At 40.2% G+C, this 27,773-nt stretch overlaps 1 protein-coding gene and 1 long non-coding RNA gene across 2 annotated transcripts in view; one reads left to right on the plus strand and one right to left on the minus strand.

Moving 5' to 3' along the window:
* LOC148188700 (uncharacterized) lies at positions 1 to 23,579 on the plus strand. Its single transcript, XR_015777461.1, has 3 exons — positions 1 to 861; positions 6,054 to 6,164; positions 22,151 to 23,579. It is a non-coding gene; the product is annotated as an uncharacterized LOC148188700 (long non-coding RNA).
* wnt7ab (wingless-type MMTV integration site family, member 7Ab) overlaps positions 19,200 to 27,773 on the minus strand; it is a 9,013-nt gene continuing 439 nt past the window's right edge. The window contains exons 2-4 of the mRNA XM_042491566.2: positions 26,950 to 27,176; positions 24,042 to 24,313; positions 19,200 to 20,856 (exon numbers count right to left, since the gene is read on the minus strand). Of these exons, the coding sequence (XP_042347500.1) occupies positions 20,374 to 20,856; positions 24,042 to 24,313; positions 26,950 to 27,176 (982 nt within the window). The 3' untranslated portion in view covers positions 19,200 to 20,373. The remainder of the gene's footprint in view (positions 20,857 to 24,041; positions 24,314 to 26,949; positions 27,177 to 27,773) is intronic.

Below are 27,773 nucleotides of genomic sequence, written 5' to 3' on the forward strand. Positions count from 1 at the left end.
CCTCCAGGGGGACGTCCAATCTCAAAACACTATGCACCGTTTTGCTGTAGTCTTCAGTCTTCACCAGGTTTTGTTTTTCTAAATTAAAAGTTAGGTGGTGAAGGGGGTGCCCAGTTCACCAGGTAGGTATCCCACATACAAAGACTATGTCCTTGCCACAACCTTTCCAATCTGCTGCCCTTTGCTGCATGTCATTCTTTTACTTTGAAGCTTTCCTAATAAAGGCAAAAAACACAATAATAATAATAATTAAAAATTAAAGTAAGGTGGTGGCAAAAAGTTAAAAAAAAATGCTGTTGGAACACTCATTTCATGCATGTGGTGCATATTTGAACGGCAATTGAAGGAATAGTGCAACATTTTGGAAGATGCGTTCTCTGCGTTGAGAGGTAGATGAAATATTTCTTGGCCTGTCATGATCTGCCCTGATCTCTTCCTGAAGTCATGTTTTTTCCATTGTTTAATTCTATGATTCAGTCATATTTTGTGTTTCCTGTTTTATTTGTATGTCACATCTCTTGTTTCAGATCACTTCACTTCCTGCCCTTCTATTTTCCCACCAGTTTTAATTGTCTGCCCCGCCCTGATTAGTTTCACCTGACCTTCACTAGCCCTGCAGTCTACTCTCCTGTTCCCACTCCCTTAATTAGCGTCTCCATTTGCCCAATTTTCAGTTCTGTTACTTGCTTTCCTTTGCCTGTCTGCTTTCACCTACCCGCCTTTGGGACTGTGAGCTTTTTTAAAAAAATCGTTAAATTCATCCGGCTGCTTTTTTGTTGTCTGCATATGGGTCCAAACCTGGGAGCTGCTCTTCTTGCCCTTGACATGACCTGAAGTAATCACTTCACGGAGTCTTGTATGGTAAGTGTTCACAGAAACATTTTTTGGACATAAGGGTTAATGCCCCTTCCCAGCAATGGATGTCTGACATTTGTGGATTTTCTGCTACAGGATTTCAAACCAGACCTACATGGTGACTTGTTTGGAGGCTTGCTACAAAAACAGTTAAACAAAATGTGTTTTTTAGAACATTTGAAGCGAGGAATAAACTATGAAGTTCCCGAATATGTCTTCATTTGCAACTTCAACTTGCAAATGAGGAGTAGCCAAAGTAACACCCTGTTTCCCAAAATGCAATGCAGCATCAGCAGAATGCATTGCATGTCCCTTTATGACAACGAATGAATCGGAAGTGTGGAAATGAGGCATCATGTGGACAGGTATTATGGACTGATAATCAACCATTGAAGATTGACTGGAAATAACTGTGCCTGCCAAGAAATACTACAGTTCAAAGCCCCTCTGTTAAACCACAGCATGTCATTTGTACATGTTTTTGTATTAATTAATTAAACAAATAAGATAAAACATGTTAATTGGTGAACTTTAGATGTGCCCTTGGGTAGATTTTGTTACTTTTGGTGCCAGGCTACCTGTTTCCCCCTGTTTACAGTTTTTGTGCGAAGCTAAGTTAACTGGCTGCTGGCTGTAGCTTCATATTCATTATTCAAACATTAAAGTGGCTTCTTACAATCTTCTCATCTAACTCTCAGCAAGACAGAAAAAAAAATAATTTTAAATGTCTTTGCTTTTGGATGGGGACAAAGTATAGAATCAGCAGCCTCCTCAATGTGAAAGAAAGGCATCGTGAGTTTGTGAGTGAGTTACAGCCCAGATCCATGTGTAGTTTTTTTTGTTTGTTTGTTTGTTTTTTTAACATAAAAAGCCTAGAAAATGAAATGATGCAGTCTTATTTACTTTGGCTGGCTGCTTATCTACCTTGATGACATTTCTTTTCATGAATCACAACAGTTGGGTGGCCCAGAAAGGTTCCTGAGAGTCACAACCTGAACACAACTGTGACTATCTACTGTTTGTTAATCTTTGTCAGGCTTTGAAGTTGCAGCTCAGCTCACATTTTGTTTATCATGTTATGTTAGTCCTCTCTATTCAAATTAGGTGACTTTGTTGTGTGTGAGATGAATTCAGTTTAGCGGGCTGTATCATCCCTGACACTGGAGGTTCTGTTTGATCTGGATGAGGAAATCATCTTAAACCTTTTAACCTGGTGACTAAGTTGTCTTCCAGGTGCAATATTCAAAAAATCATGCGTGTGCATTTTCTTCCTGTTCTGTTTACATTTAATGACGTGGCCTTTTCCCTTTTTGCACGGCAGTCTATTCAACCAGTTTCGAGCTTCCTCCTTACACGAGTATTTTTACCTGCAGGGCTGTGTTTTCAGTGTTTTCGCTCTCCTCTGCCTCATTGACTCTAATATGGGCTTCCTGAATGGGTTATCTTCAGACTTGTTCCCACAGGAGCTGATGACTCAAAATGATTTCAAAGATGCACAATGAGAATGCAGATCTTTGTGGTCTGAAACAACTGGATTTGTTGTGATTTATCCTACAGACCCCAATCAAAACTTCAAAGACAGTTAAATGTAGCAAACACAGAACACAGAGGTCTACAGAAAACGGCAAGGCAGCTGTGTTTCTCTCTCTTCTGTACTTTGTGTAGATTAGATGCCCCGGGGTCCTGAGGCAAGTGTGTTCCCCAGTCCACACCCAGTCACGTTCCCTCCACATCAGATCAGTTATGCAAACAATGAAAGCTCCTGAAGACAACTGGATTAGTATGGAAATTGAAATAAGAGTGATTCTAGAGCAGAAATGGCAATGGCTCTAAAGGTTACAATGTTAAAATATGTTGTTGTAGATATTGTTGTTTTAAGTCATGGCTGTTCTGTCATACTGCCCACTACTCTGGTTCACACTGAAAAATTTCAACTGGATGAATTTTCATTAGATTTTGTCCATCAAGAAACGGTCCCCAGAGGATGAAGCACTTACAATTTTGGTGATCCCCTGAGTTTCCCTTTTGTGCCCCAATGTTGTTGACATTTGTGGGGAAACGTCTTGACAACTGTTTGATAGATATTTTAGATATTTTTAACAGGAGAAGGTGACGCTTCACACAGTCATTTGTAAAATGCACTGATGCACATTGCTACATGTTAATATCAGAGAAATATGTAATCTTGATTGCTGATATTGTCAATTTCTTCACAGTTTTGATTCAGTTTAGAAGCTCATTTTCATGGTAGAAAGTGTCACTATTCTTAACTATTATTATTAACTATTAACAGTCATTCCACAGCTGCAATGACAGTGCAGAGATCAGAGATTTGGAAGACTCTGTTACGGTGACCTCTCAGAGCACACTGGGCATTTTCTGCAGGGGGGCTTAAAGAGACAGGTGCTAAAATGAAGTGTTTCAAATAGAGGGTGAACACAGGTGTTCCAGCACAGTCAGCATGAGGAAAATTTAGTGGGTTTTTTTGTTTTTTTACTATTAAAGCATGGAAACATGTTCTATAAGAAACCCAAAATACAAGTATGAACCACAAACATTAGCAGGTTTATTTCTATTGCAGCCACTGCATAAACCATCATTATTTCCAATCAAAGACATTGTAGGTGTGTTATGTGAGTGATAATAGAGAGGTGAACCTATTGTATGTGAGGATACGCTCAACTTTTGAAGTTATGTGATGCTCTTGAAGCGCCTGCTGCATCATGCCCAAGGGAGCCAGTTCCTACTGACAAGCGCATAGCCATGGCATCATGTGACTTATAAAAATGAAAAAAGTGTTTCCATTGCAGTTTTTTTCTTTTCAAATTGCCTGAAATACCACCTCATGTGAGCTTAAAAACGTTTTTTTTGTGATAAGTGGGTGTTTATTTTTTTATTGGCATGTTTCCCTAAGGCTTATTTAATATTCACAATTTCAATTTCCGCAGTTTGAGGGTTAAAGGAAACCCACCTATTGTCATTGTGAGCACTTTTGCATGATGTTAGCATTTAGGTCAAAGCACTGCTACGTCCAAGTCCCTACAGACAAATTTGCAAGCCTAGCTGTCGACTCCAATCTCATTCGCAGTATGCTTCACATAAACATGCCTTGTTTTGTGTCCTTGAATGCACTAATTAATCTGCAGTTATCTATTTGTGGTCAAAACTGTTGGAGGTGTGGCTTCATACCTGACATCTCATCAGCTGGTGTAAGGCATTCCTCACAAACTGCTCGGCGCTCACAGCCATCCAGCTACGGAATGCATGCTGTCTACTCTAAGTGGATTTGAGTGAGGGTAATAAATTTTCGGTGGGTGAGCAATGGGCAGAGTTGTATAATGATGAAGAGTTGAGGCTTGCCTTGGAAGAAACAATGTCACCCAAGTAATGAGCTGGCTTCAAGTGTTTGTTATTCCAAAAGGCATTTTTCCTCTTCAGGGTGCAATCGTCATACAGTTGTGGACTGTGCTGTGGCATGTTGGACTCAAAAGAAAACGTGGAGAGGGATTTGTTATTGGCATTCCCAAAAATACAGTCAGTCTATCAAAAAACACACCCAGAATCCAAAAATAGTATGCTTGGATATGAAGTTGGAACATAATGTGATTTGAGAGATAAGATCCACATATCTCAGCAACATGTCCTCATACAACAGTTTGTATGATATCTAATGAAACAGAGCCCCATGAATGACGTTACATAATGTACATTTTCTTAGGTTAAGTAAATTAAGTAAGTTGAAAAGGAAACATGGCTGGGTGTTGTAATGTTATAACACATTCTCCTAAGTTGTAAGATATTGCTGCTTTAAACTGGACTTCTATGTATACATATTATGCTTTAGATTTCCCCCTGTAGCTGCTGCTCTGAGATGCCTACTGTGATGTCATCACAAACACATGGTGGGATTATGCTGCATGTGGTTATGTTTACGCAACAAAAGCACATGTCAACCAAATGCCCGGATGACAACAAAAGCACATGCTGCAGGGATGGTTAGGATTAGGCAACAAGGGCATAGCAACGTTATGTTTAGGCAAAAGAGGCAAACGGTGAGGTGTAAAAAAAGCCATCTCATTCTTACAGGAAGGGAACACCAGACTCCCACATGAAAGTCCAGGGTTTGCTCGACCCATCCACCATCCAGCCATAGGAGTGGGAGGGGGCCTTCATGCTCCTTATAATATGTCTTTACTGGCAGTATTTCAACCTGATGCTGTGTTATCAACTTACACGTACTGTCCATATATCTTGCTGCAGTGAAAGGTGCCATCTGGTTGTCCAGTGGCGCATAATAATACCACAAACGGTTCGAAGCTAATGCTGTCCCACAGTGTATCATACAGACGGGCAAAGTCGCTTTTGATGTCAGGATCTTACAATGAAAGCACTGCAAAAGCAGCGGTGTTTGATGGCTTCAGACAGAGAAGGGGCTGGCCAGGTTTAGAGAAATAAAGTTACATAGGTTAGGTTCTTGGAAAGGAAACATGGTTGGGCTTTTTGAAGTCCTGTAGGTTCAGTTTAGGCAAGTTATGTAGGTTGGGTTTAAGACAGTAAAGTTATTTATGTTTGGTCTCAGAAAAGAAACATGGTTACAATGTATAATAAAAAAACTCAAAGTTTCACATGGGGCATGAACACCTGTTACTTTGAGAAAGACCTGTGTTGTTTGACCCATCCACTACCCCAACCTGTCCTGTTCGACAAACTTTTGGTCTTAATACTACTTCTGTCTGTTCTTCCTTCGGCACTTTGATCAAGTGATCACAGCCTTCCCAATTACATGGACAAATTACTGGTTCATGATGATTTTTGTGAACTGTGGTTGCATTACCTTTCATTGGTATGAGCAGTGCATGAGAAAAACCTGATTTAAGCAAAGATATTTACTAGCTTGGGGCCTTGCATAAAAATCTGCACCTGGATGAAAATTGTCAGTTCCAATGGCTATTGTTCATACTCTTTAAATAAAAAAAATTTAAAAAATTTAAAAAAATTTAAAAAAATGTTACATTTAGCCTTGGAATTCCTAAAATAAAATAAAGGTGGTGGAATCCAGTTAGCCTGTTGTTTTGTAGCATGATTGCTTAGGACAAATTTTTAATTTGATTAGCCAAGCGTGGCAAGGTGTTTTCTGTTTAATTTACTAAACTTAGCTATACTTTAACTCACTGCAAATATGCCTGTCCTTTTTCTAGGCTTGAAGCATTTCTTTATTCAAACCATGGACCCTTTCAAAATCAAGATGTTCCAGCACACAAGAACAGGCAGGAACCACTACATGCGGTAACGTTATGACGTGACAACAGGTATGCCTTAAACAAACTTGCAAAATCTGCTGTTTTCATGAGAGTGAGAAGACGATAGACATTGATAAACAAACAAACGTGTTTACTACATTTTAATTAGCAGTTTTAAATGTCATGAGTAGCTGCCAAATCCGTCTTTAGTCTCCCACAGTGTGCAGGAGCATTTATCCTTCCCATAAAAAAGAGTACAAGTCAGCTTACCTAAACACCTGGGGTTATTTAAAGCACATGGCTGCATTTTGGCACGTTCCCCACACTATATGCCAGTTGACTGTTGCCACTTGATCAGTTAATTATATCATGAGACAAATTTCGGGACTGTTTGTACAATCAGAGAAGTGTAAAACAACATGAGTTTTTCCTACCGTCAGTCGCTGTGTTTACCTAAGCCGAAAAGTCATCAGGCAGCGTGTTGACTGTTTCCTTTGCTTTTAGCAGCAGCATGCAATGAGTTTTGATGTTAAACCATTGTGTTCTTGGGTGTTAATGTAGGAGGATTAACCTGCCATCGTGGCAGCCCCTTTATTACTGTTCTCCAACACATGAAAAGAAGCTTCAATGTGCAAATACAGTTATGCAGGTTGGCACAGAACTCTGGTGGAATGTGCTGCTCTTCTTTTTATTGAATGCATAAATTCAGGAAGTCCAAACATTGGCCGACAGTGCTCACTACCCGGGAGAATTCTCAGAAAGCATGTTACCAAATGTAAATGTGCGCACTCAGTCAATCCCACTCATCCATGCTGGGATGATACAGTGCCTCTGTCAGTGTGGCCCTCTCAGATGGAATTACTGTCATAGTAGGCATGATGACTCTCTTCAGGTGATAAAAGAGGTGTTGATACAGGAGCATCTGGCAGGCCTTGCAGCTCCAGACAGATTCTGCTCTCACCCAAATCTATCAAACCACAGACAGCATCTGTTTGGGCTGTAGCCTAGTTAGCTGATATTGTGAATTGCAATTAGCTTGTTTCTTGTGCAGAACAAAATACTGATTTTTGTTGACACAACTCAGATAAATCATAAATCCCCCACTGGAGAGGAGGGTGAATACTCACCTTCTTCATCATCTCCTCCACAGCTCTGAAACTGCAGGGTTTTTCCTGAATATGTTGCCCAAGGCTTGCTTTCGAAAGGTTTTGATTGATCACCAGGATTTAGGGAGGAATCTCGCACAATTTAACACAAATCATGAAAGACTTTGAGAATAAACCACAGGGATGCTTGTTGCCAGTGGCATTTGGAGTTTTACACTGTTTTGAGACAGACTGCATCCATTCAACTGGTCTTATTCGGGATGTTGACAGATCTGTTAATTGAGATTTGACTGATGATGGTTTGTAAACTTTACTGACTCTTTTGTGTACTTTATATCAAAGGAAGGCTGACAGTCAGTTTGATTGCTATGTCAGATTTAACTTGTTAAGAGCTTCACAGTGTTGGTATCAAACAGACAGGTAACGAAATGAGAGAAGGCCCCCTCATACATACCACCCCCTGACTGTTTCTTCTGTATGTACACACACACACACACACACACACACACACACACACACACACAGTATATAAGCATGCAAAGACACTTCTTCTGTCTCTGATGTGGCCAAAACCCCGGAGGGACCAAATCCATTTTTCATGTAATTACAGAAAACCTGCCTGACTGGCTTTGAGGCAGCTTGTGAAAGGAGGAACCGTGTCTCTCTTACATTGTACAGTACATCTAACCAGTTACTAGCAAAAGGTTATTTCGTTTGTTTCACTTTGGTCCAACTTTGTCGGGCACATCTAAGAGTTGTTGTGCATTAGGCGTGTCGCAGTAAAATGGCTGGTTGAACAGCAAATGTGAAATGTGTTCTGGCAATATAAATGATCTGATACTGTTTTCTTATATATGTCTATAGGTATAGGGTTTTTTGTAAACAGATATTTTCCTTTACTTTTTGCATCTCGTCCACACGTAAACTGAGTTCTAAGCGAGTTGAGATTTGTTAAAACATCCCGTAAGACGCAGATTTTTCAAAAGTGGTTACTTTTTATCCATGTGGACGTGTATAACAGAAAATTTGTGAAATAATTATTTAATCTCATCAGGCATGATGACTTGTTTATGTTACATTTTAACTTAGTATTGCTGCACCTCTTCAACAACAAATTGAGGCTTGGCTCCTGCTGCACCCAGAATTTTAGCACCACCTCAGCATCTGTGGTTTAAAGTCACAAACAAAACAGCTTGGAAGCAGGTCCAGTCAAACTGGCAGATGTAGCGATGTGTTTGTTAGTGTGCTTTTAAGTGTACTTTTTTAAGCCAAATCGTGATGTTAGTGTCTAAACCACACTTTCTTTTTTTTGCCTAAACCAAGGGAAGTGAACAAGCAGAAGTTGTGCATTTCTTGTGAAAACAGTTTATTTTGAAACAACACGTTGCACATAACAAGTGTACATTGACTCGCCATTCTTAATGTCCAAAGCTGACACAGGAGGGATACATAGCACGTCATACAGGCCACTGATCAAGCGTTTCAAGTTTTTGACAAGTTGGAATTGAGAGCATGTTGGTTCAGCGCTGCTAAGTTTAATAGTTTGACCGCAGTTTGTGAGTTTTTATTGACGTGATTGACAGGTGCATTAGAGAGTCCTTGGCTGGTTTATATGTGGTAAGGCCATTAGGAGCACTGCAAGAACAGAGTATACAGGGGAATATGTTTTTTCTTTGTCTGTTTAGTGCTGTGTGTATATAGTGACAGTTTCAGCAAAGATGACAACAGTTATTTTTTAATAAAAATGACCTACTACATCTTTAAGGTGTTATCAGTCCTTTTAAATGTGTTATGGTGCAAAAGAGAGAGTGAATCCAGAACCTTTTGGCACAGTCCTTTTTTAAATTTGAATGACAATTTGGGTTTATTAGTCCACCAAGTAGATTTCACCTGAGCTTTGTGTTCTGCCCATCTTCATCCCGCACATGTCTCCAGTTGGAGCTTTCAGCCTTGCTGCTCATGCATGTGTTCACGATGGTGGAATTTTTCCATTGTCGAAACACACAAATATATCATCATATGACCCAACACTGACAACTACAGTCTGCTGCGGAGAGGGACAGTAGTAGAAAGGAATTTCCCCCAGGACAGATCAGAACAGACTCGGTGAACTGACGCTGTCTTTGGGCTGTGCAGCAAGTCTGCAGCAGCAACTGGAGGAGGCAGCTCTGAGGTAATGTTTGTCTCTGTCTCTCCTCAAGATAAACCTGTCATTAGAGCACTGACAAACCTGTCACATTCTCACTCTGTTTTCCTTTTTATTTCTTCTCAGAGATGTAGTGCCGAACTTGATGAGAAAACAGAATGTTGTGATCCAATGTTACGCTCATCAGGAACAGCAGAGACTCTTTTTGATACTGGTCCCAGGCTGTAGGGGGCGACTGTTACTTTGCATTATCTCTCATAATACATTAGACCATTCTTCTTTTCCTTTGGTACCTTGTTAAATAAATGAGTCAGAGTTGTTTGTGCCCCCAGGTTGCTCATAAGCTTTAAAAGTTATAATTCTCCTTGATGTTACTTTTTTTCTATTTAAAACTGAGACACGATAATGATGATACTGCTCATCTCCCACACCTCACTGACCCTGTAGGTGCTCATGATTTTACAATGACTGAATGTAGCTTTCTCTTTATGCTGCAGCACAGTTGTTTGATGTCTTAACATGTCTCTCAGTGCTGCCTTTGAAGGCCTGCCACCTGCAGCAAGCTTCCACCTGTTACAGGACGTTCCCACTATCTCATTTTAAGCTTCATCTCATATGAATTGCCAATTAGGTTGTTGTCAGCATGGACATCAGTAGTCCTTTGTTTAGTCTATAATCAATATTTTTTACAGCCAATTATCAATGGAACACATGACTAATTGTATGTTAAAGGCATTGCTCATAGATGATAAGCTCATAAATGATAAACTCACAGAAGATTGTCGCCAATTCTGCAGTTACCCTTGGCTCAACTCTGCAGAGCTTTAAGCATCTTTCAGCTTAGTGTTTTGTTTTTACAGCCTCAGTAAAAATCCACAGTACACTACCTGCTCGGCACCAAACAGCAGACAAAGTCAGGAAATAAATAGCTAAATAGCTAGATATTTCCATCAGGTGTTGGTGGATACAAAACAAAGCTAAAAGGAGTGAAACATTAGAATTACATTCACACGGTGGCCAGAAACAGGACTCCAAATAAATGTTGCTCCATATCTGCTGGAAGTTTAAAAATTAAGTTGTTTGCTTCCAGTTTGCCATTTATAAACATATAAGGTGACCATATGTGTGCCCCAGGTTGCCAATAAAACTTTCTAGTCAAGTTTCTAGTCAAGTTTAAGATAAAATTAATTATTTGGGAAAAATGAAAATCCTCTTACAATATAATAAGTCCCTTTGTTAGATGCATTTGGCAATCCTGCAATTAGGATCAACAGTCATGTATCATTATAGGCCTACATCCTAAAATAATAAAACTGGTGGTCTAAATGATCATCACACATTAATAATTTATTGCTGATAAGCAACATAATACATATATGAGAGACTTATCTTAAAGGGACAGTTCATCCCAAAAAACAAAAACACATATTTTCCTCTTACTTGCTGTGCTATTTAAAAATCAAAATTGTTTTGGTGTAGAGCATTGGAGGTATCAGCCGTAGAAATGTCTGCCTTCTCTCTGATATAATAGATGGCACTCAGTTTGTGTGTTGCTCAAAGCATCGCTGCACAGAATGTATTTTTTTATTGGCACTTTCAGCACCACAAGCCGACTGCCTTTTAGTTCCATTATATTGAGAGAAGGCAGACATCTCTACAGCCAATACCTCCAGCACTCAGCAACTTACAACAAAGCAACCTAGATTGACAAGTCGCTTTACAGGTAAGTAGAAAAACATGTTTGTTTCATTTTGAGCTGTCCCTTTAAGATTACAAAAAAAGTGAAAATAATAATTTCCAATAGTTACCATTGTGTACATTTCCTTTTCTGCCTTGAGATGAGAAAAACTCATTTGACACAGTTTTCAAAGAAGGCCCTTTAATTGTAATGCATCCTCATTCTCTCACTCTGCTCTGCGGGCGTCCTCTCAGCAGAAACCATCAGCTCCGTATTACGAGGAACCGCTTCCACTTCATATGAGTTTCTGTCACAGTAGACACGACTTTGTTCGTCCAACTTGTCCTGTCACCGTACACCTATCCTTTTGAACACTGGTGATTTATGATGGAAGTGATCGCTCCAGTATCGGTGCCAAATGACAATGCTTGGACTGCTTTTGTTCCTTCTTTAGGAGTCGAAGGTGACATCAGCTCATTGTTCGGATCATATTTATACTTCAATTCTCATTGTGGCAACAGTAGGCAAGTACACTTCTGTTTCTCTGTCAGTGCATGGCAGGCAGGGTCATTTCTCTGGCTGCAAAAGAGCAAAGAATCTAAAGACTTCCTGCCAGAAAGCCTTTAGGGTGTTTGTCACTGTCTGGCACAGTATCAGGAGTCACAACCCATCAGGCTTTCATTCTGGATTTAACTAGGCCAAGAGGAGACACTCACTAATGGATTGCCAGCCAAAGGAAAAAAAAATTGTTGCCTGTGCTCAGAATTGTAAAGACAACAACAGCAATAGAACGTCACAATAACCATAAATCAACATACTGTAGGTATAAAGCCTGTGTAAAATCATTAAAAGGCGAGTGAAAGTGGGATTCTCTCCCCTCCATCGCTCTCTTTATCCCATTTCCCTTTTGTCCCATTCTTTGTCTCATTACCATCACTGAAGCTGACCTCAGAGCAGAGTATCCAGCTGTGTTCCCCTGCCCTACAGACAAACCAGTGACCCCGTGCTGAACTGTAGGATCATCTAGCACTGTCACAGCCTCATCTAGCACTGTCACCGAATGACCTCCATGACTCCGAGGTCATTCGGTGCACATTACCTACTCGTTTCAATTCATTTTTTTTCCTAAGGTATCATTGTGCATGTATTGTAAGGGTGTAAGTGACGAATGGAAAAGTATGTTTAGAGGAACGAACAGAATGACCTGAGATACCACCTGTCAGACATATCCACAGAGGCCTTTACCTTGTTTACAGCCAACACTGGCTATTATTTACAGGGAGCCAAACTTCATACAAGTGGTTATTAGAGTTCAAGGCATCTGTGTACACAATTAACCACTTTGTGACCCATGCACATAAACTGTAACTGTGCAGATCATATTTTTTGTGTTTTTACAGCAAAATGTGTGCAAAGTCTTATCTATGGGGAATAAAAATAACATGATCGAGAAGCTCTGTGGCACTCACTTCAAAAACACTTTTGTCACCAGCATGGTGGGATACATATCAAAAGAAGTACTTTCAGGTATCTCTTTACCTCTTTCAGGGTTGAAGGTGAGGGTGTTTCCATCTCTTGGCAAAGCATGAGTGGAGAAAGGGAGAAGATTAATGATATAATAGCTCTGACCACATGGTTTAGTTATTTAAACTGGCAGCATCAGCTCAAATTGTTTCATAGCTTTCTGCAATGATACATTTAGGAGCGTGTCCGGACAGGTTACAAGATGCTAGAGGAGAGAATTCATTGCCTCTGAACTGTTCAGCCAAGAGACGGGAGCCTTGGAGGCTATGACACCATCAGGGAAATGCACGGAGAATGTTTACTTGTTTGTGCACCTTTTCTTTATTAATTTATTGGCTAATATACTTGGCTATGTTTCCAGTTTCATTTTAGTATTGCCTTGATTCTTGTTTAAAGGTTGCGTCTCTGTAAGTTGAAGAAGGAAGCTTCACGAGCAGAGGCGTAACACTAAATATTGGGTCATGTGCATAAGTAGTCACTGTGGGCCCCTGGCTCTTCCTCTCTTGATCCATGTCTCTCTCACCCTTTAATTTTTTATTTATTTTTTGTCAGTTTGCTTTCTTTCCCTTCTTCTTTTTGAAAATCTGATTTTCCTTCTCCTTTGGGGAAAGATATGTACGCTCGTGCTCCAGCAGCATTAGCAGTGTCTAACTACTTTTACACTCCCTGTTCAAGGCGGGTATATCATGCTGTAAAGCTGCCGAGGCAGTCAGGATAACGGGTACAATTACAGGATGGGAAAAATAGCTGTCTCAACTTTGAGCCAGTAAATGGTAGTAACAGGGGTGTCTATGTAAAAGGAACAGCAAGCAGAACAGGATTAATGGTGGGACAGGTGTGACGTTTGACGGCATGTAGTGCATACAACCCAGTGTTGGAGATTTAAAAAGCAGCCGATAGCAGTTCGCAGCTAACTCGAAGATGAACAGTGATGAACAACACATGAGCCATAAATGTCTGTAAATTAGGAAAACAATGACGTCGAGGAGCTCCTTACCCTCTGAGCAGAGGACGAGATCAGCGGCAATATAACAGAGATGGTAATAGATTGTTATTGCAATGTTATGCCATTACTATTGTTTAAAAAATTCTGCAGACATGTATGTTATATGTCGCACTTGATGCTGATGTTGGGTAATCAGTCCAACTTTTACTGGACGTTGCTGCTCATGAGTGAGCACGAGATCGTAGTTTTTAATTAACATGCTGTCTTGTTAAACCAACAAGAAACAATCAAATCAAGAAGAGAAGATGCAAGCTCTGTAAGGGCAGGTAACGGCTGTTGAGCTTAGAATCTGGCTGGCTGACTGTCATGACACTGGATGAAGATCAGTGATATTTCCTAAGCGTCTCTGAGTCTTATGGGGTTGTAGTGAGTTTGGTGTTTTTGTTCAAAACATCCCGTGTCAGGACGCCCGAGACGTCGGAGGATTACTGTAAGCTTAGCTCAGGTGACGTCTTCAGTAGGAGGGGGAGGAGGGAGCAGGTATGAGGGCCCTCCATAGCCCTGTTCCAAACCACTCCAAAAACAAGGAAAAGTATCATATGGGGTGCTCAGATCATTTGAAGATACAACTCTACACACCATCAAAGGCAAAGCTTTTAACACACTTACTGAAAGTTCTCATTAGCCCATTTCTCAAAAGCATTACTGTTCCATGATTACATATTTCAGAAAGCATTCAAAGGCAGGGTAAGCGGGTTGTTATGTTCACTCGAATGGCTCCTTCAAAATCTCCCCAAAGAGCTGATCCAGCCTTACCTTAATGCAGCTAACAATACCTTAAAGCTATTTGACCTACTGTGTTTACCTGTAAAATCAGATAGACCATGGGAAGTCAGATAGACAGCCCCCCCTGTGAGGGCCAAACAGTTGTGGATCTCTCTTGTGGGGAGTGGATATTGTCTTGCTATCTCTGGCTTCCATCGCAGAGTCTCAAACAGCACGCCGTTAAGAGAGTGCATGAATGAGCTCTGCGCCCCGTGCAGTATCTCTGGAATCACATAAAGACAACCTTGTGCTCTGCAATTTACTGTGCAGCGCTCAGGTGCTTGTGCATGTCTCAACCAGAGGAAAAACAAAAGTATGACTGACATAATCATGTGTCAGAAGATTTATGGTCAGAGAGAGCGAAGGGGAGAGAAAAAACTGGAGAGCACATTTTCTCGCTCCTCCTCCTCCTCCTTCAAATTATTGTCTTTAGTGCTGTCCACTTGTTTGAGTGAAACGTTGGAAGCGGTTGAAACAGAAAAGTTCACACACAGACAGCACCTTGTGTTAATGAAGGCCCTTTAAAATGTATGATTTAACAACTCTTTTACTGTGAAATTATGAGTCATTTCCTTCTTCATTGGTGGCATATTTTCAGTCGTCTTTGGAAAAGTAAACACAGGATTCTTTCTGTGAGTCGAGTGTAACTTTTATTGTGTGAGTAGATGTCATGCAGACACAAAAAAGCAACAGATCTGCTAAGATGGTGCACAATGAAATCCAATTGCTTTTCCACTGTGATTATGTTTAGTTTCACGATACAAATGGAAAAAAAAAAAAAATCCTGAATTCTATCATTGGTTTCAACAAGCCGTAAATCTGATCACTGGTGCAGTCGAGGCCGATCTAATGATAAAACGGAAAGCAGGATGGATCTTGCTTAAATATGTGTTAAAAGACTCATTGTTGGCTTTGACGCTAATTGCTGGCTGGAGCGCACTGCCGGGCCGCCCTGATGTAACGGGTCATGGGAGCAGATAGGGAAGCCGTGGCAGGCCTCCAGTAATAACACAGGGAGTGAGCCAGACTACCAACCATAAATCTGCTGCTACCACCAATTTCCAACTACTGCAGGTGACGGGTGAGCATGCGTGTTTTCGTGTGTCTGTGTGTGTGTGTGTGTTCTTATAAACAAAACTCCAAAGGGTATCGCAACCCCACTTCAGAGCGACATGGATATTACACCCCTGAACATCTTGGCATGGGCCCGGTCCTGTTTATGGAGAAACACAGCTAAGAGTATAATTAGCATCTGAGTGATCCTGCAGGGTGTCTGACTTAGGCTGCAGTATCAAAGAAGGTGGTGTTTTGTGCTTGTGACTCAATGGAGATGAGGTGACTGTGGCCTCTGTGTGGTGGTATTTCTGCACCTGACTGGGAAACACTGCAGGTGGATTACCTGAAACAGTAGCTAAATTACATTTTTTGTTTGTGTTTTTTTTTAAAGACGTGCTGTAAATAAGAGCATCAAAGGTTTGATGATGTAAATCCACATGATTAATCAGCATTAGTGTAACCTGACGGCAAATTGTAACCGTAGAGTACCACATTCAAAGAATCCACACCAACCTGAGGTTTTGCCATTGTCATTCAAGTGTTAGCAGTGTTTGGGAGTAGTTAAAGAAGTATTTCAAGTATTTTTATTTTACTATTTCTTCTTAATTGTAATTGAACCCCCTTTGCCAACACAATATGTCATAAGTATTGATTATCACTATTTATTACCAAATGTTCTGAGAAGTTGTTGGATGCTACTTCAGAAGTTACCTGTCTTACTGAGTAATCCTGCTATGTGCCACCATCTGGACTTTTTTCTGTCTCTGGAAGGAAGGCGTCTGGCTAATGGACATTGTGTACAAAAACAAAGCTAGCATTTGACTTTTTTTGTCATAAAATCCCATGTAGATTATCAATTTTTTCTTTTTTAAAAAAAACATTTTTTAAATAGAAGTTTGAACTATTTTTTTTAAAGCAGCTTTTGTTAACCAAACTGTATTTTTCCCTGGAGTAGCTTTATTGTATTTCAACTTTTTTCCAATGTAAAATAAATGTTGCAAAAGTAGCATCTCGAACACTAAATGTTAGATTACTGCAAGTGAAAGTAAATAAGTGACACATTTAAAGGACTCAGAGATGTTAAGTGTTTTGTTCATGACATAATGTGATGAACGTCTTACAAACAAAACCCTAGTTGAGGTTTAACCAGAGTTTTTTTAGCAGCTGCTTTTTCTTATGCGAGAGTCTTTTGTATCAATATTATGAAAGCTGAAAGCTTTTGTCAGACAGAGACAAGCCTCTGTTATTATCCCCTTCACGCCCTTTTCCCTTTATTCTGGGCAGATTATCACTGCCACTGACACATGATACAGCTAATCTATTGTAAATTAAACCTGAAATCTCATGCGTCTTCGCTTTCTCTATGGAAAGAGAAAAAAAAAGTTTTTAGAGGAAAATGCCCATGTGGGAATGTCCTAAAAGACAGCACAGGTGGAAACTTTACAGGCCACATTTGTCAATCCCAGGAGATTATTGGGAGCAGGTTTTCCGTCAGCACCTCGGGCCCGTCTCACCACTCCACTTCCAGGCCGATGAGAGTGGAATCTGTAACGACTGTGGGCTTTAGCATCGTTAACATTTCCCTGACACGTCGGCCGGCCTCTCTTGGAGACTGCCCTGCATTTTCTCTGCTGCGCTGGAGTTGTTGTAGCAACTAGTGGCCCAGGAGTGAATGAAGCAGATGTGCGAGTCATCTATCACCTGACAGCTCCCACTCCCCCGACTGAGCAAGTCATCTCCGTGACAGTCTGCCCAACCAGTCTCATCAATTACTCTGGTACCCTACCATTAGAGTGCAAACACTTTTCTCCTCTGACACATTCAACTGCTTCCCAGTCTGCAAGATGGGCCCTCAATTAAGACTGAATAACTTTCGCCTCTCAAAGGACGTCTCTCTTTCTGCGGACCAGTATCGCACACATTGTACTTGTAAGATAAGCACTTTGAGAACTGATTTATCTCCATGGTAACATGATATCTGAGAATATTTATCACTATTTTATGCTTTTTACAATTACTCGATGGTGATGCAAACCATTGATTTGCTTCCATTAATAAAGATTTACATTTATGCTCAATTGAAAATATAAGTACTGACTCTAATGGTTAAATGATTCCTATTAACAAGCAGTTAAGGTAATTTATATCGTTAAAGTTCAACAACTCCACTGCTGATTAATGGCAAGAAAATGTTAAAGAGGCAGTTCACCTCAACCTTTGTTTTAGTGTGGGTTGCCAAGTGTTGCGATATCGGCAGTAGAGATGTCTGCCTTCTCTCTAATATAATGGAACTAGATGGCACTCGGGTTGTGGTTCTCAAAGTGCCAAAAAAAACGTACATTTGAAAAACTCAACAGCATGTCTATTTCCAGAAATTAGAACCTGGTTACTCAAGATCATCCACAGACCTTGTAGTGAGTAGTTTCATGGAGGACCTGTTTTCTTTTTTTTGAACTACACCTGCAAACCTTATCATTGGCAGAAGCAAGTGTAGCCTACATTTACTCATGGATGAGAGGCTCGTGTACATTAGAAGCGTCCTCCTCGGCTGAGCTGTAACCTTAGCTAGCTCAGTGGAGCTACGTGAGCCTTGTGGTACTTAAAGTGCAAATAAGAAAAAAAGCAAGTATCTACTCATGGACAAGAGGCTCGTGCTCATGACAGTGCAAAATGTAAATTTTAATGGCATTGGCGGGTGTAGTTTGGTGAAAGGGAAATTGTAGGGCTTTGCAATTAATAAAAATTTCAATTTCAATTTCGGTTCCCAATAATTACAAAAACAATGTAATTGAGAAAAAACAATTACTTTTCCACATTCCGTTTTGCAAGTGTACCCTTATTTTGTCTTGTGCTCTGAATGCCACGTGCATGCACATTTTGGTCCCTCCTTCCCTCATCCTCAAGCTCAGCACTTGCAGTGGATACTACCAGATGATGGAAGAAGAGCAACAGCATTTGGTGAGCAAATTAGCCAGAACAAATTCCGTTGTGTGGGAACGCTTTGGATACGAGGCATCTGACAGGCATCTGGAGCAAAAAAAAGAATAAAATGCAAGATTTGCTAAATGGTGGTGTCTGCACCACATGGCAATGATTCAAATCTTTTTAATCATCTTAAGTTTGATCACAAAGTGGCCTATGACCAAATAATAAAAAAAACAAAAGGAGAACCCCATTGACGTCCACCGCAACACAGTCATCATTTAAGGACATATTTAAGGACACAAAAGCAACTCAATAGTAATAGTAATAAATTAAGGTATTAAAAGGAGCTCAATGGGAAAAGTATTGAGGGAAATTAAAGTTCAACTGTTTTATAGAAGTTTTCAGTAAATGCAACATGTTCACAAAGTCAATGAGTAATCATGGTAAATAATCATGACTTCAATATTGTGCAAAACAATTGTAATTATGATTTTTGCCTTAATCGAGCAGCCCTAGGAAATTGTTTGACACCACAAGCCGAGTGCCAGCTAGTTCCATTATATTGGAGAGAAGCCAGAAATCTCTATGGTTGATATCTCCAACACTCGAGAACTCACACCAAATCAAGACTGATAAACAGCACTACAGGTAAGAGGAAGAATATGTCATTTTAATTTTGGGGAGAACTGTACCTTTAAGTTTAAAATTTCTTTTTGTCAGTTTTCAGTCATTTAGCTTATACACTACCTTTTACTGTTACCCAGCCAAAGTATGTTTTGTCTTTGCAAAACTAAGCACTCTCCTTAGATTTGTTTCTTTATAGCATATCATTCCCATTTGATTTTGGGAATTTTTTTGTCATGATGAGAAAAGAGGAAGCAATAATGGAAATGATGTCTTGTTAGTGTTATTCTGTTCCTGTATTCCATCAGTAGTAGTCATGAAACGCAGTAAACAAAGACGTTTGAACACAGACACATATCAACAGTTTCTATCACTTACAATATACAACTATGGCAGTGACAGCAGGGGCCAACTTACATATATCAGCTTTGTTTTCCACAGGGATTTAAAAACAGGTGCCAGAGTCCAAACTTGACATTGAATATGCAAAAAGATATAAATAAGACATTCATATAAAAATAGGCTTTTACAAAATATACTCTATGAACCAATATTTACCAAAAGTGGAGAATGTGCCCGTGTTTTTGATCAGTGAATAAGTCCTGTTAAGCTCAACCAGCTTGAAGTAAGCAATGCCATTGAAGACAGTCAGTAGAGCGTACAGCCTTCGACCTCAACAAGTCGGATTCTCTAGACTAGCAGCAAACAGAGGGAAGACAAACTCATGAGAGGGTCAGAAGGTCAGTGTAAGTAGCCTACAGCAGTTTCATCTGGATTATTCCAAAACACATTATTCCAGGCAGATTTAAATCCAGTGTGTTAACAAGTGTGGACAAGATTTGCTTTAATAAACTAAAACCCAACATTTAGTTATTTTTGATCCATAATGGACAAAATCAGTAGTTTTTTTTACTTATAGAATAAATTAATATTAATTATTTTCATTCTCTAAATACAGTATGTTAAATATTCCAAATGGCTGTGTCATTTCATCCGCGCACAGAGTGAGAACTACAGCAGTGTGTCCTGCCCAGCAATCACATCCACCATAATTCATTTGCATTGGCAAAGTCTGTTGCCTAAATGTCCATATAGCTTAAAAGTCTTGACATTTTTGCCTCACTGGCTCACACTGTGGGCACCCGGTCCCACATGCCAGGGCTCAGTTTTCCCTTAACAGTGTTTAGTCACACTTTTTTAACATTGCACCCCGACAAACAGTCCAAGAAGAGGGGTAAAGAGCTGTGTGTGCAAAAGAATCATGACGCCCCATCTTCAGCTTACTGTATACACAGTAGTTCCTCATAATGTATGAAATGACTGCAACAACAGCCTTCTTGTAAAGTTCCAGTTTGTCCATGAAAATACAAAGACAAGAACCAGCATGCTCATTAACACACACTCACTCACTCACTCACACACACACACACACCATCCAATAAATATTCTCATTTGCATGTGTACACCTCTGTCCTCTCACTGCACGTGTTGCATTTAACATAGCAGCACCACAGGAACTTGCAGTTGCACTGCCAGACGCGTGAGTACTGGTGTGTGTTGTATCCCCGGCCGCAGCACATCAAGTCACAGCCGCTGATATGCTGCATCATAGTCTTGTTACACACCCTGCCCTGCGTCCCCAAGCTCCCAGTCACGAGGTCCGCCTCGCAATAGTTTGGTGACTTGTCTATGTACACCAGGTCTGTATCCATGGGCTTCCGGTACGAGTAAGGCTTCTTGATCTTGAGGAATTTAGGACGCTTGTGGCGGCTGGCTTTGATTGGCTCAACGTGCACCGCGTGGGCATACTTCTCCTTGAGAATGTAGCCGAGCTCGCGGAACTTGGGAAGTGTAGTCCAGCAGGTTTTGGTGGTGCAGGAGCCCGAGACGCCATGACACTTGCATTCCAGTCGCATGTTCTTCTCCAGGACCTAGACACACAAAAACAACTTAGTAACATAGTAACAACCAGCAACTGTAAAAACACACCAGTGATGAGTGATAAATACACTCTGTTGATAGGTTAATAATAGCGATGCTAGATTATTAAAACTAATTACAATGCAGTTTGCTCTAATAATGATTTTCATCTGCATAAGAAATAAGACTGCGTTATGTTTTTTTGGGTTTTTTTTTTAATTTTCATGTAATGTCTACATATTCTAAATCCCTGGTGTGCTTTAAACTGTCTCAATTCACATTTCAGCTCTTGCACTTCAAGGCAAATGACAAACGTGCAACTTAATAACAATGTGACTGACAAATACACCATGGTTGGGGATTAAATACAACCCCACCACATAGCTGTGTGATACCATATACACAGGAGCCAAAATAATGTATCAGATTTCAGGCTCTGTGTGTGTAGTTACCACACACAACACACAAATGTCAAGAGTGACTGTACAAGGCGCCGAGTGACTAGGATTACTGCTAAACCCCTAACTGATGACAATGAGAAGTGCCATTGACTGAAACTGGAATTTTCTTTAGCACCAAGGTCAATTGCAATTTCCTTTTTGCTAAAATGCTACGAGCTTGGCATGTGAGCTGGTCTCCTAAAGCCATTGACGAGATATTTATGCCTCAGAGTTCTTGGCAAGTAAACGCTAACAATAAAACCCAAACACAGACATGTGAACAAGAACCAAAAAAAAAAAAACAACTTTTCCCTGAGCGAACCACTTCATAAAACCCTTGGCTTCAACTCCCTTAATCCATCAGTTGTTCTGTGACCAACACTTGTGACAGCCTTTGTGTGGACGTCTTCGAGCTGTGAACGGCACTCCTACTCAGTGTCACCGCTTTTGATTAGCATAAATAAAGGAGGAGGGGGAGTGACTATCAAAACAGAGAGGCCATTTATTAGCAGAAAGAAGAGAAAGTAGCAAAGTTTGAATCCACAAGTACAGTCTTTTTTCCTGGGAGGCAATTTAGCTGTCCAGATAAGCCAATTTGAATCCTGAAACGCACGTACAAAATGATCTACTGGGCACGATTGTGTGTGGGGAGGCTTTTCAGGCAGTGAGGGGATGGACGTGTCGGTTGTGTGAATCAGGCGATTTGGCACAGAGAGACAGAAAGAGAGAGAGGATATGAGTTAACTTGGGCAAAGCTGCTTTATTTTATTCTTCACTAACTCCGGCCTCACTTTAGCTGTTTGGCACATTGTTCCACTCAATCTCTAACCTCGAGACTTACTGGAGTCTCTTTGTCACTCTGCAGGGTTCTGCAGCCATGCATGCAGAGAAGCCATCAAATGAGCAGCTCAACACATCATGAAAACCATCCTTTCCTCATTGTTTTATTGTCGTCAATCACGATTTGATGATGTTTGTAACTTTTGCGTTAGGGTCTGACAGTAAGCATGGCTGAATGCATCTTAACAACTGGAACATGATCAACATCAGATTTCTTGCACCTTTAACAAGCACTGAAACCTTGGAAACTTGAGTGAATTGGTTTGATTTCTTTAACTTACTTCATTTTTCTTATTTATTTTCTTTTTTAATACCAATTTTCAGGTTATTTTCCTGTAACTTTTTACTTATTTCTAGTTATTTTGATCATTTTCTTTTAAGATGAAGGAGAAATTAAGCCAATTTGTTCAGGTTTCAAAGGGTTAAAATTGACTTTTAATTTATGAAGATCCAATTTGTACCTTTTATCTAATGATTGAATCAAACTGTGTATTTGGATTAGTATGCAGGTGGCGTGTATATCAACACTCTTCTATACAGCAACAGAGACACATACTACTCAATGACGATAGTAACCAAACAGTAAACACCCCTTTGGTGCATGTACAAGCACATTGCACCTGATGTGGGTTCATCATATGAGAGAAATTGTAGGTGGAGATTGTCATAAAGGTAACTGTACACTGTCCCAATGGTGCAAAGCATGGGGGGGAGTGGGCTAATGCCTTTTTGTACAGTGTCAATCTGTTTTCAGCGCAGAGATCTGGGTTGTAATCAAACCCTGCCACTTAGACAGCTCTTCCCTTAAAAGCAGCCTTTTATTCCACTGCTTGTTCAGTCTTGGCCCTGCTGCCCAGATCTTTGGCACAGCTCACCCACACAACATCATGGCACAGACTGTTGACTGTTACTGAGGCCAGCAGTAGACAAGTTAACCACAGGCTCACCATCAAATTTAGTCACTTATACTCTTTATGACTCGAAAGAATTTAAGTTTGGAGATTATAATGCTGTGTTCACACTACGAGTGACACAGCAAACAGGCATTTTCAATGGAAGCCAGTGACATGAAGCTACAAACTGATGCCCGACAATTGTCACTTATGCGCGACAAATAAAAACTGACCTGACCTTAACTTGTTTCAGCGCTCCAAGTCACATTTTTGTTTCTAGCTGTGGTGCTGTTATTTTGCGCAGTTAGCTGACTAGCTTTATGTGCATTGTGGTGCATACAGGGATACAATGGGGTGGCGAAATGTGATGTTAAAATGAGATTTTTTTTTTCTAATAAATGTGGGAAAATGTGCAATCTTTTATTTCATAAGTCCTGACTTATTTTCATAGTTTATCTTATTTTATAATCATGGTCTTTTTTGGTCTTTGCACCAGCAAGTATAGTCACCCAATGTCATTATGTTTCTGAAATGACAATAAACGTCTATCCATCTGTCTGAGTCTGTCTATAAGTTTTTTGATGAGTCAATTTGCTTGTTAGCAGACACACACAAACCAATGATAACACCGATAAAGTGCTTGAGCAGCACTTTATCGGCGTGTCTGTGATAATGTAGCTGGTCACATGCATCATTGAATGTAGTGTGAACGCAGCAACAATGATGTTCTATTTATGGTCATAAACGTACTTTATTTACATGGTCGGTGTCCCACCGACCATTTAAATAAAGTACGTTTTTAAGTCTGTTTGTAAAACAAGAGGGAGGATCCCCCAGAACGCCTGACAGAGGTCAAGGCTAAACCCCAAATGTCAAAAAGGCTGAAGGTTCATTTATTATATATACTGATAAATACTAACCGGACCGCCTGTCATTTTGCTAAAGTGGCCCCTGGGCAAAGCAAATGATCTTTAAAGCCAATGTGCTGATTAAAGAGACATAATCCTATTGCTAATTACTTACCTTGCGTCCCACCTCGTTATTATGGAGGTTCATGAGTGTCCTTGCGTTCTGTTTGACTTCCCGAGCGTCGATAAATACTTTGGAGAAGCCCAGGCCGTAGCTGATGTCTGCTGAGCAGCCTCCCCACTTCCAGCCCTGGTCTTTACTGTAGAAACCCTGCTTCTCCTTGTCACAGCTACAGTCACTCAGGTTACCCTGCGTACAGGCGGCTGTGATGGCATGGGCCACCCCTGCTGCGATGATGGCGTAGGTGAACGCAGCCTCTTTACTCCCTGTAGTGGTGCAGAAAAAAGGGAATGAATAAAATGTTGCAGGTTGAGATTTTTTTAATAAAGTATGTCATGGTGTTTCTCCTCCAGTTGATGGGAAATCAAATACATAGGTTTTAGATAAATTATTAGCCATATGTGTGCTTACATCACAGCCTGCTGACATGTCACTAAAGGGCTGCAGTGTTTTGAAACCTGACCTGGAAACTGTCCTGCCCGTGAACCAAAATGGCCACTGGTCGTATAGTCAACAAAGCAGTATGAATAAGAGGGTTGTCGTCAAGGAAGGGCTATTGATTCGCTCAGAAACTGTCACATTCTGTGTAAACTTATAAGGCACTGACATCAGAATCTTCATCCTGTCGTTATCTCGCCAAAGTCCAGCTAACAAATCATTTACACACACACGGAAATATCGACAAATAACTGAAGGTTAATCTGACAGGACTCATACAGACGCATCCTGAAGCAAAGCTCTCCAGTAGAGGAAGAAACAATAAGGGAAAGTCTGATTTCTCTTATTCAGAGCCTTTTGTAATGCAAATAAAACAATACTTTCCCCTGCTAATACAATGTGAAAACTGCCCATAATGTTGCATTTATATCCACGATCAACAAGTAGCATGTTCTCACTTTCAGATCAATGATTCATTATCACACAAACAGGAACCTCCTGATTATAACATTCATCATATCTGTGTGTAAACAAACTCCTCTTGTCTCTGTTTGTTCAAAACAAACATCATACCTTCTCCATCCTTCCTCCTGCCACCCGCTTCATGATGTAAAGCCACCATGTTTTTCATAAACATCTTGGATGTGTGCCTTTGCCATTGAAAAAAATAACAAAAACTCATATTGAGGCATCAATTATGTGGACGTTTTTATAGACTCGATGGGCTCCGAGCCAAAAAAGAAGGTGTGTCAGTCAGTTCTGACTGCACCGTTGTTAATTTTTCCCCTGCAGTTCTGAGTGCATGAGTTCACAGCGAGAGATGGCATGAATTCTTTCTAACCTTGTAATGAGAGGTGGAAGATATTAAAGAGAGAGTGGACCAAAAAATCAAAAGCTGAACTGGAGGTGCCAGATCACTGTTCTTCTGCCATGTGTGTTTCTCTTTCATCTCACGCACCTCTTTATATGGACCTCATCTCACACAGCTTAGTGTTGCTACACAGTTCAAGTGCAAACACAGTTGGGGCCGAAAATGGCTCAAATCTGATGCACCTTGCATTACGCCGTAAGGATTATGTCAGTTCACGGGTCATTCCTCCTTCGCTTTAAGAACAATTGCGAGTGCCGCAGCTCCACTCTGCCTGTGCATCAACAATGGCATTCATTTGCAACCATTGGCCTTCTACGCTAATCTGATCAGTGAAACCAATCTATTTGGTATGGCTGTCCAAGCCATAGACTTAAACTCCTGTCTTGGAAACACAAACCAAGACTCTTGATGGGCTAAAACCACTCATTCATAAAGGAACAGATTGTCAAACACCACTGTTTTCATTTCAACAGCATGAAGAGATAATCCTTTCTTTCCAACAGCAGCAGGCGAGATGGCCTCAAACAGCTGGTCCAAGCTACTGACCATTGTGTAAAAGGGAATTTTATTCTTTGTTTTTCATCAATTCTTCTGCCAGAATGAAAATGTATAAAATGGTTTTATGGTTTTTATCAAAATGGTTTTACAACGCATCCTCTGTGGTTATCAAACTCCTTCACCATAAAGGCATCATTATATAAAATATCATTTTACTTCATTGAACCTTGTTCAGTCTTCCTGGTATCCTCAACATCTAGCAGTCTTTAATCCACCTTATCAGCTCACAGTAGCCAACAAACAAGCCACAAAACTCCAGCCATCATTTCAGCATCCCCTGCAGTCCATCCCCTCTTTAGAACAGACTTTTGTCTCAGATTTTAACTAATTTGTTTCTCTAATTTAGTACTTTCAGCTCTTGCTTCCCTCTTGGCTTTGCCCCGCTGTAACTTATACCCGTGGTAAGATCGACGTCCTTACAGTGAGAGCCACAGCACCCATCACTAGTCAGGATAAAGACCAGTGAAAATGTGTCTCCAGAGACTCTGCCGGGCTGAAAAGAAAGGCTGCCAACATTCACAAGAGCTTTGTTACAGTGCTGGCTTCAGATGCCTTTTGTAGAAAAAAGCCTAGTTCAATGAAAAGTCTGGAGAAAAAACTAGGCCTGATGTAAATGACACTGGCTCCTTATGGGATGCTATAGATGATGCTGGGCAGATGCTCTTTAATATGCATGAATAAGTTTGTCTGTGCAGGTTTTGACTTGAGATCAAGAGCGCCAGCTATTAGATTGGGCTGTATATGAGATATGGAAAAGGATGCACCTTAATGTCTTTTTTCCCTCTTTTTTCCAATGCATCAGATCATAATGTAATCTCCTGATGGGCCTTAGTTTTGGAATTCAGTTACGCGTTGTTGTTGTTGTTTTTTGTAAATATTAACCATTTTGAGGAAAATTTTTAAAAAGCCAGAGGTAAGGACTGTGCGCATTTTACGCATAAATACGCGTGGAAATGCGATTTCTAAATTGTGTTTACTGCTGAAACAAATACAAAATGTCATATTGTGAACAAACGTTAACAGACAGCAACATACCCACTTTCAACTCTTTTCCGAAGACTGTCCTCTCTCCAAGCGCAGAGCAGTTCCAGCGCCCGTTTTTGAACTGAAACTGACACTCGTTGATGCCCATTTGGGCTCCCTCTCCGATGACGATAATGGCATCGGGGCGACTCTGGCAGATAATCCGTTGTCTAGGGGCCAAACCGGGGATCTTGTTACAGATTATGCTCGCACCTAGGGCCACCACCGACGAGAAGCCACTGTGAATGGAAGATGGATATGACTGAGAAAGCGCCATCAACCATTTATCTCTTTTCATTTTAAACAGGCTGTTTTTGGTGGTTTCTTTTTTTCTTTTTTTTTTTTAAATACATTTTAAATCATAACCTTTAAAATCAAATGAATTTCTGCTATTTGGTTTATTAAATAGCAGCTGATGGTTCTAACTCAAATATTTAGTATATCAACATGGAAAATAAAGTTTTACTGGGATTCATGCATTTTAACAGTAAAAATTAACACAGAAAACATGTTCCATTTTACAGAGATTCTACAACATGCCTGGGCTAAGGTGCATTCTGTAAATTAAAGGCTACATTAAAGTTTAAGATACTTTTAATCATTATGCTAGTATGAATTTCAACAGCCTTTAAACGTAAAATTAAGGAAATGTCATTAATGGTGATAATCATAAACCGGGAAATGCCACGAGTCAAAAAAAAGTTTATCATCTTTCCTTTGTTTACATATCGTTTATAAAATCACCATGCCTATTTTAAGCAAATATATCCTTTATAAAAGTCACAAAGGACCAACAACAGGTAAAAGTCTCCTTTTCATTCGTCAATTATTAAAGT

Source organism: Plectropomus leopardus, chromosome 9, assembly GCF_026936395.1.
Source record: "Plectropomus leopardus strain MGB_pleo_1.0 chromosome 9, ASM2693639v1, whole genome shotgun sequence".
Taxonomy (NCBI): domain Eukaryota; kingdom Metazoa; phylum Chordata; class Actinopteri; order Perciformes; family Serranidae; genus Plectropomus; species Plectropomus leopardus.